Consider the following 10,282-nt stretch of genomic DNA (forward strand, 5'->3'; position numbering starts at 1 on the left):
TTTTTCAACGTTCTTGGCTAGATGAAAATATTTTTAAAGGATGGTTAACTCCTCATTTGTTTTATGAATACTGGTAAGGTTTTTGGCAGTTTTCCTTACCCTTGCAACAAATGTTGATATTCTATAATTTTTTCTGCCAAATAAAGTATTTTATTTTGTTATTATAAATATATCTTGTGTAAAATTATTTTAATCCTTCCTTCAGTTTATTTCTCTCTCTCTCTCTCTCTCTCTCTCTACATATATATACATACATACATATATATATATTTTTTTTTATTTTTATATATATATATATTTTTTTTAATAATTATAATTTTTAGTAATTTTAATAATTGTAATTTTAAATAATTTTAATAATTGTAATTTTAAATAATTTTAATAATTTTAATTTTTAATAATTTTAATTTTTAATTATTTTAATAATTGTTAATTTAATATAATAAACATTTTTCTCATATTATAAAAATTTTGCTTTTAAATTACAAAAAATTATGTACGGGTGCCAATGGTACATCTTTTTCTCTGTAGCGATACCTCAGTGATACTACATTCACCGTGCACGCGCGAGAAAAGTCGGGCCATCTCTCATCACTGCCCGGCGGACTGCGCTTCTCAAGGACTCACCCCGAGAGAGCTGATGGAGTACTCACTCTGGTGAAGGGGTCCGGTATGGCTTTTGGACGAACCGGGAGGGTTCCGATAGCGCACATCCCGATAGTCCACCAACCAATCATCTTGACTTATCTAACCCAACCTACGGAAAATCTCTAGGCATCTGCCATTGTGAGTGGTTTGTGTGCTATCGGGACCCGCCGGGATGAACCCTCCATCTGGCCAAGCCAGGACGGCTTGATCGTTGATGAGGCGCTGCCCGAGACTCGCACTCGAAGCCACGCCGCGGTGACAAAGCCCGACATTCCAGAGGAGGCTGCCGAACTGCTTTGATTCTCTTCTTTTTCCAGGCTTCTCCGCGTTATCGCCTGGTACCGGCGATGGCTCCGTCCATCGGCGGCTTTTTCGCCGGCCCGGGGCGAATTGACCGCTGCCGAGGTGGAGGAGGCTTGAGCGTCTTGGATTCGGCTGGTGCAGGCGGCTCACTATCGAGTAGAGTGCAAGGCGGTGACTCGGGGAGCGCCGCTGCCTCCAGTCAGCTTCTTCGTTTCAGTCTTGTTGCAGATAACCGTGGCATACTGAAAGTGGGCGGCCGCCATTCTCTCTCACGACGAGCGTTACCCGGTTATCTTGCCGAGCGAGTCACATTTTATGCAGCTAGTCATTGAGGCTTGCCACCGCCAAACGCTGCACAGGGGAGTGCAGCTGACGTTGCCAACGTCGACAGCACTATTGGGTCCCCCGAGGCCGAGCGTTGGTGAAGCGAGTGATTCACCGCTGTATGAGGTGCGTGCAATGGCGTGCAGCGACGCCGACTCCGCAGATGGGCAACCTGCCACAGGAAAGGGTGGCGCCGGCAAGGCTGTTCTTGAACACAGGCGTCGATTACGCTGGACCGGTGCAGCTTCGCACCTTGAAAGGCCGTGGCCATCGCTCATACAAGGCCTTCGTCGCGGTCTTCATGTGCCTTCCAACCAGGGCGGGCCATCCACTTAAAGGCGGTGTTGGATTACACCACGTAAGCCTTCCTGGCAGCCCTGCGGCGATTTGTCTCATGCCGTTGGACAGTGCCGCGCAGTCTTCAGTGACTGCGATACAAATTTTCCAGGCGCCGACAACCAGCTGCGGAATCTCTTCGCCGAAAATGGTCCCGAGTTCCGAAAAATCGTCGGGCGGCTGGCTGGGGACAGCATTAAATGGTGATTCAGCCCGCCGTCTGCTCCACACTTCGGCAGCATTTGGGAGGCCGCCGTCAAATCGCTGAAGCATCATCTTCGACGAGTGCTGGGCGATGCGACGCTGACATTTGAGGAAATGACCACCCTTTTCACTCAAACCAAGGCCTGCCTGAACTTGCGTCCGCTGCAGGCACTTTCAGACGACCCGGACGACCTTGCTGCCCTGACGCTGGGGCACTTCTTGATAGGGTCTGCGGTGACGGCTATGCCGAAGCCTTCTCTGCTAGACGAGGGGGTAAGCCGGTTAAACCGCTGGCAAAAGCTGCAGAGGATGAGGGATCATTTCTGGGGTCGCTGGTCCTGGGAATACCTCCACTCTTTGTCTCATCGCCTTAAGTGGTGGAACCGGACAGACCAAGTGGCGGTGGGAAGGCTCTGCCTCATCCGCCATGAAGCAATCCCGCCGACGAGATGGCCACTAGCGCGGGTGATTCGTATCCATCCCGGGGAGGATGGCCAAGTCCGAGTCGTCACCGTACGCACGGTGGTCTCTGAGCTGGTGCGACCCGTGCACAAGCTCGTCCTCCTGCCTGTTTCGGGTGCCGATGCCAGGGAGGAGGCGGTGGCATAGCCGCTTGTTGCTGCTCGCCGGCTTAATACTCAAAAATTCTCTACTCTCTAGTCCTGACATGTTAGTTATAAGTTTGCGATAGGATAAGTTAGTGTAGTGTTTATTTTCGCTCAAATATGTAAGATAATATTAAGATGTAATTTTATGTCTCACTAGAAATTGCGATTACTTACCTGTACGCGCCTATCTTGCGCCGCATCGGTTTGGAACACACAAACTTTCAACTTTCATGCGCCAGCGCGCATTTTATATTATAACCTTATTTACAGCAATTCACGGTTCTTCGTTTACTTGCCGAGATTGAAAATATTGGTTAAAAACCTTAAAAAATTTTGATCTTTCTTTGTGTATTTTTGAGATTTTTTTTCTAGAGAAAGAAAAATGTAAATATCTGCTACAGATTTTGAACTAATCGGATTAAACCTAAATTGAATTTAAATTAAGTTGATCAGGACCGCTGGGGCCATCTGTCGAAATTGTCGATTACATCGATCAAGGCGGGCGGGATGTTGCGGATCGCCGCGCCAGCGTTCGTACGCTCCTTAGAATTCCACGTTCTCCGTCGGGTCGTCGTGCGCGCACTATATCAATACGCGCGAGAGCCGTCGCGAGAGCGACCGCCTGGTAGCAGGCGCTCAGTGCGTGCGATTTAGAAGTCGCAAACAGTAGTATTTGCGCGCTTCATTGGCTTTGCGAGGGTCCTCGATCGACAAATTCTTCGACTCAAAAACAAGAAGGAATTTGAGCGGGATTTCTCGGGAAGTCACTCGGCGTGTATATAAGGGGGTCACCGGATCGGCCGGAGCCCCTTGTTCTCGTTTGTTACTTATTGTGACAACACAGAGCATTTGTACGCGCGAAAAATTAAGTTAATTAAAGGTGTGCAACAACAAGAGCATCTTATTGCAAGTGAGCTTTATTCCTTTTTCTTGCTTCACATTTTTTGGTCGTCGTTTTTTACACATTTTTTAACGTGCGCTAACCGAGTGTTTTCTCGGCATTAACATTCCGCGCGTGTACAAAAACAAATACAAACATCTACCAACCTTTGGAATCTCCATATCCACTTCGGCTATCGTTACAACCTTTCAAATTTTGCTCTTGAAATCACTTTTGCAATGCCGCAAGTGAAGTTGGATTAATCCAACAGAGAAACACCTGTGCAAATTCGAATAAAGTGTCCGCTCTTGTTAATCGCGTGCGCGTTATACCACTCGGCTCGACTACTCCTCGTCCTCTCGCAACTTAACTTAATTTAAACGAAACTATTTGGGAACGCCTTCCTGCAGCGGGAAGTGCGCCACCACAATTTTTGGTCCTTCGAGCCGGATACCAACGGCGTTGGAATTGAAGCAAGGACGAGTGATAGGCCGACAACTCGCCACGCGGTTTTGTGAGCCATCTTGGATGCCGGCACGGTTCCCTACGAACATTCCGTGCATCCTGTGAACTCTTCATCTTTGGCGCGTCGCGTGTGTGTGTGCGCGGACTCGCAAGTGCACGGTACGTCAGGCTGTTGACTGGGAGCGAGGACATAGCCGTGCGGAGCACCAGGAGTCGGTCTCCAGGCTTTCTATACTCGTTCACGCCGTGTTACCGTGCGTGCTTGCACGCGCCGTGGAGCAGGACATTGAGAAAAAAGCAGTGTGCAAAATCCTCGAGTCGTAAACGAGCTCGGGGCAACCGGAGGACCAACGGCGGAACGCGGACATCGTCCCCGAGCACACACCTCCTTCCCCCGCAAGCAACGTAAGTTTAGTAAGAGAGGAGCAGCGTGGTGAGGGACGATACCGGCATCTACGGTTCACGCATCTACACGCCTCGCGCATGTGTCTCGCTCGCTCGGAGCACGGTGCAAAATCGGTTGCTCTCTCTCTCTCCACTGGCGTTCCAGCGTGCAGCGCTCTCGCTCGCACGCCCGCGAACGTGCATGCTACAGCGTGCTCCGTATCGGACGCTCGCTCACATTTAACGTCTCATCTCCTTGCGCGATCCGCGGAATTCATGCGACATTTGCTGACTCATGTGGAATTCGTGCGACATTTGCTGACTCGTGCAATATTCGTGCGACATTTGCTGACTCCTGTTCCATCGACTCGCATTATTTGTTTGCGACCGGACTCTCGTTTACTTTCATTCTGCGACGATGCTGAAATAATACGCGCCTTAAATTTTACTCGTGCCGTTATTTGGCGCAAATTTAATTTTGAAACGCGCTGTCTCTACATCATGCCGTTGGAGCGTGCGGAAATTAATGAGACCTTGGCGCGTCAGAAGCGTGACCTCGAGCTGATCGCAAACTTTCAGGCAAATACCTCTAAACAGAAGGCTGCAAAGGACATGACGCTAAGCGACTATCAAAGCGAGATCGTCTCCTTGAAGATTATTGGAAAAACTTCCAGTCAAGAGATTATGTGTTCTTTCCTCATGCCGAGGAACTCAAGGGTCGCACATATTTCAAGGAGAACCTCTACGAGTCAGGGTTGTCGACCTATATGTCGGCGAAGTCGTGGCTAACCGAGCGCATTGCCGCGAGAACGATGCCTGTGCTAAGCGGTGGACCTGCGTGCAGATCTGGTTCAATCGTTTCAACCTCGACTTCCCAACTCGAACGCGTCAAGCTCCCGAAATTCGACGGGACTCAGAGGAATTGGCAGAGCTTCAAGAGCAAATTTTATTTGCTCGTCTTGAACGATCCGAGCATAACCGTGGTCACTAAATTTCAGCATTTTCTCAACTCCCTAGAAGGAGAGGCTGGAGGCAAGCTCAAAGGACTGGAGGTCACCGGAGAGAATTTTACTACTGCTTAGGAGTCGCTCTGCAGTCGATACGACAACATTTTTCTTAGGTTTTCCACTCACTTCAATGCGTTGCTCGCGCTGCCTTCGTCGGCTAAGGAGACAAGCGCGCATTTGAGTGACCTTCTCAATACGACTAACAAAAGCATAAATGCCTTCAAGTCACTAAAACTTCCTGTTGAACACTGGGATATGGTGTTCATTCAATGCATCGAGTCCAAGTTAGCTCCTGCAACACGCATGGATTGGGCGAAGCAAGTTGAAACTCTTCAGGACGGTTCCTTTCCGAAGTTTGAACTTTTCAAGAAGTTTCTTGAGGACTGCATCCAGACCTTGGACAGAGTCGAGGCCGTAACTCAAGCATCAGCAGATTTCAAGGCCAAATCTTCTAACGGTCAGCAGGGAAGCTCGGGCAAGCAACCAAAGGAGAAAAGCACCCCTGTTCACACGACAGTTTCCTCCTCTTCAAAATCAAACAGTTCAAAGTCCTCGGACCCTGGTTTCTGTGCGCATTGTCAAGGACCACATTTCATTAGCAGGTGCAAGGGCTTTGCCGCTCTTTCGCAGGGCAAACGAAAGCACCTTGCTGTCAACAAAGGTCTTTGCCTCAGCAACGGTCACAAGGTCGACGAGTGCAAATCTCAAGGGCGATGTCTCGTGTGCGCTGGGTTGCACCACACGCGACTTCACCAAGACGGACAGCATTCCGGCTCTACAACGTCACATCTCTCCGAATCCTCAGGGGAAACCACCACGCATGTTACATCCAGCTCAGATTCTTAGTGAGTCCTGCGGCACTGAGCAACTTCTAACGACGGCCGTAGTCACCTTGCAATCTGAGACTGGGGTGTCTCTAACTGCGCGCGTGCTCCTGGATTCCTGCGCAGAACAATGCATCGTTTCGGAATACGTTGTCCAGGCGCTCAACTTGAAGCGCAAACCCACTCACGTCATTTTCAATGGCACAGGCGGCACTTCATATGCTGTTGCTCAGAGTCGAGTCGGACTCATTCTGAAATCGCAACAAGACGCTAATTTTTCATTCAAGTTTTCAGCTATGGTGTTGAAGAAGGTCTCCAATCTGGTGCCCAAACGACGGGTCAAGCCTCAGGAGAAGTGGAGCCATCTTGACGGCCTTTACCTAGCCGACCCTCATTACGGAGCGCCCAGCAGAGTAGACTGCACCCTCAGCTTGGCAGTCTTTGGCGCCGCTATGCTACCTGGGGTGCGGAAGGCTGTCAATCCTCTTGAGGCCCCGATAGCGCACGAGACCGTCTTCTGTTGGGTCCTCATGGGCAGCGTAGAACCGAACAACGATCTCAGCGAAAGGACTTCTGTGCATCACGTCTCCGTCGACCATGAGCTTACTAAAGTCGTGGCCAGGTTCTGGGAGACAGAGAAGGCTCCGCGTGTACATCAGCTGACGCCGAGCGACCAGGACTGTTGAGAGGCCCGCTACGTTGTACGGCTGCCCTTCTCCGAAACCCCTCAATTTTCTGGCATCAACACGACGGCGCGGGCCTGCATGATGCGTCTCGAACGTCGATTTGCCAAACAACCCGACGTCGCATCCGCATACTCTGCCTTCATGCGCGAGTACATCGACCTCGGCCATATGGAGGTGGTTCCGGAGAGCGAGGTGGCAACAACCCAGGCCTATTATCTGCCACATCATCCCCTATTCAAAAAGGACTGTGGCAAAATTCGAGTCGTGTTTAATGGCTCTCAGAAAGACACGCTAGGCGTCTCACTTAATTCCAGGCTCCATTCTGGTCCTAAGTTGCAAGAGGATCTATTGGTCGTGCTGTTAGGTTAGGTGCTGTTGAGATGGTGCTTCTTCCGGTATGCATTCACCTGCGATGTGGTAAAAATGTTTCGCCAGATGCTAATACACCGATAGGATTTGGACTGGCAGCACATCTTTTGGAGGTTCTCACCCGAGACGCCGTTGCTTTCGTACCGCCTGCTCACGGTGACATATGGCACCGCCTCTGCACCGTTTCACGCCAACGCCTGTCTATTGGACCTCGGCGAAGCGGAGGCGCATCGCTTCCCGCTTGGGTCCAAACTGCTCCAAAAAAATCGCTACGTGGACTATTTTTTGGCGGGGGAAGACACACCCGAGAAAGCGGCAGCTGCTAGGACGGAGCTTGTTGGCATCCTATCCTCCTCAGAAATAGCGGTAGACAAGTGGGCTGCCAATCATGCCGACCTTCTTGGTACAGCTGAGCCGCTGCATCACAGGAGGCTCACAGCAAGCGATGCAGCCTCGATCTTGGCTGTCTCACAAGGACGTTTTCAACTTTGAGGTGCGGCTTCCTCCGTCGCCTCCTGTAGTAACAAAGCGCGCAATTTTGTCTCAAATTGCCACGCTGTTCGACCCGGTGGGCTGGGTGTGTCCAGTGATCATACGGACAAAGCTGCTTCTCCAGTGCCTGTGGCTTCAGGGTGCAGACTGGGACGTTCGAGTCACAGGTCGACTTGCACAGTCCTAGCTTACATACCGGACGGAGCTGACGGATCTGGAGGACATAAACATTCCACGCTGGCTGGGTACCGGTGATACCATGGAGTAGCATCTCCACGGCTTCTGCGACGCTTCTGAGCGTGCGTTCGCGGCCACCCTCTACGTCGTGGTACCAGCAACATCTCACTCTCGACTGATGATGGCCAAATCTAAGGTGGCACCTCTGAAGGCTGTGAGTCTTCCCAAACTCGAGCTATGTGTGGCTTCTCTTCTTGCGCGGCTGATCGCTGGCACTCTGCCGCAACTAGAAGCTTAACCGGCGCAAATACATTGCTGGTGCGACTCGCAAGTAGTTCTGTCCTGGCTACAATCGCATCCGTCAAAGTGGAAGGCATACGTGGCGAACAGGGTCAGCGAGATTTCCATTTCGCTGCCCACTGCTGTCTGGCGCCACGTCAAATCTGCTCAGAACCCCGCAGACCTAGCTACGAGGGGGTGCACCCTGCGACAGCTGCAGGAATCCGAGATCTGGTGAAGCGGGCCTGAGTGGCTGACTCGGCCACAGACCGATTGGCTCTCCAAAACAGTACTCGAGGCCACGGAACTGGAATCGCGCGGTCGCGTTAACGTCTGGCTGACTCGATCCGACCTGCCACTTTCCGACTGGCTGCGGAAATTTTCGTCCTTTGACAGGATGTGCGCGATTCTTGCGTACGTTCACCGCTGGCGACTCAACTCAAAGCTGGCGAAACCTGATCGCCGCAGAGGCTTCCTGTCCTCGCAGGAACTGGCCTTCGGCTCATCGACATTTCTCAGGCTGGTGCAAATAGAGGCGTTCTCAGAAGAATTTCGGAGCCTGGCCACGAGAGGGGAGGTTCGATCTGGCAGCCCCCTTCGTAGACTTCTGCCATTTGTTGACACTCACGGGTTGATCCGCGTCGGTGGCAGACTGCAAAACTCCTTCCTCTCGGAATCCGAGAGACATCCTGTCATTCTCTCCAAGGACCATCACGTCACCGCTCTTCTTATTCGCAAGGCTCACATCTCTACTCTCCATGGGGGTTACAGACTAGTACATAGCTATTTGTTGCAGAGGTATTGGATCCTGCGCGCCAACACGTCGATCCGACGCATTGTGCGGAGCTGCGTCAGATGCGCGCGTCACAACGCCATCATCCTCGAGCAGCAGATGGCACCGCTGCCGGTCATCCGAGCTAAACCGGCGCTACCATTTGCGCACTCTGGAGTCGACTTCGCCGGCTACTTCTGGGTGAAAGCTTCACCCGGGCGAGGTCAAAAGACATCGAAGGGGTACGTGGCGGTGTTTGTGTGCCTTGTAGTCAAGGCCATCTATCTGGAGGTGGTCTCTGACTTGACCACCGACGCATTCTTAGCGGCATACCGTCGCTTTACCGCCCGGCGTGGTCTCTGTCGGGTCATCTACAGCGACAACGGTCACCATCTTCAAGGGCAGCGAGGCCGAACTGCACAGACTCTTCTCGGAGACCTCCGCCATCGGCCAAGCTGTAGCGACTGCCGTGGCGTCGGATGGAGTGGAGTGGCGATACATTCCCCCTCGAGCTCCAAACTTTGGAGGCATTTGGGAGTCTAACGTGAAGTCGATAAAGCGTCATCTCTATAGAGTCATTGGCGACTCTAAGCTCACATACGAGCAACTGACGACCGTGCTGGCTAGTATAGAGGCCTGCCTAAACTCTCGGCCGATCAGCGCGCTTAGCTCGGATCCTAACGATGCCTCAGCCCTGACACCTGGTCACTTCATAATCGGAAGGCCTCTGGTTGCTCCCCCGGAACCTTTCACGGAGACCGATCAGGCAGGGCAACCCTGCTCCGGCTGGCATTTGCTTCGGCTGATGAGGAGTCACTTTTGGCGACGCTGGCGGTCGAACTACCTGGCTCAGCTGCAACAGCGGGCGAAATGGCTTAAGCCAAACCGGCAGCTTCAGGTGGGAGACTTGGTCCTGTTCAAGGACAAGCTGGCTCCTCCAACAAAGTGGCCACTGGCCAGAGTGGTGCAACTTCATCCTGGGAAGGATGGGCTGACGAGGGTCGCTACCATCCGCTCATCGACGTCGGAGTTGATGCGACCCGTCAACAGACTCATTCTGCTGCCGGTACACGAGCAGACACTCGTTAAGTTTTCTCAATTTGAGTCCTCCATGGCGGGCGGCGCCCAGTAGGAGAGCTGTATCAGGACTCAAGATATGTGAACTCTCTTGTGTACAGTGACTGCTTAACTTAAATTTAGTCTACCAAGGATACCCGCAATTTTTCTGAACTGCCACTGAATGTTTAATCTCTAGGTGTTGCGGGTGCCTTATTTATCTTGTAACATATACTCGTTCCATTAGTTTAATTCAATACTTTGCTTAGTCATGCGTTCTGGTCTCATTAGTTACGAACTTTTTCGATTTATTCAACTAGTGTTTAAGAAATTGTAATTTTAAGGCCCTCTTCACGGCCATCTCATGATTGCTGAATCGTGATATCGACCCTGTTAACCTTTAACTTAAGTCTGTGAATTTTTGGGTGTGTTTACTTTCGACAAGTCGGGTTACAGTATTATCCTCCT

General features: G+C 51.3%; 1 protein-coding gene across 1 annotated transcript; it reads left to right on the top strand.

The window, feature by feature from the left end:
- Window positions 1-8,383: 8,383 nt before the first annotated feature.
- Window positions 8,384-9,890, top strand: LOC105205463. The gene is made up of 2 exons (XM_011174830.1): window positions 8,384-8,959; window positions 9,084-9,890. The coding sequence occupies exons 1-2, from the start codon at window positions 8,384-8,386 to the stop codon at window positions 9,888-9,890; spliced, it is 1,383 nt and encodes a 460-aa protein (XP_011173132.1).
- Window positions 9,891-10,282: the final 392 nt, after the last annotated feature.

Source organism: Solenopsis invicta, unplaced genomic scaffold, assembly GCF_016802725.1.
Source record: "Solenopsis invicta isolate M01_SB unplaced genomic scaffold, UNIL_Sinv_3.0 scaffold_97, whole genome shotgun sequence".
NCBI classification, from domain to species: domain Eukaryota; kingdom Metazoa; phylum Arthropoda; class Insecta; order Hymenoptera; family Formicidae; genus Solenopsis; species Solenopsis invicta.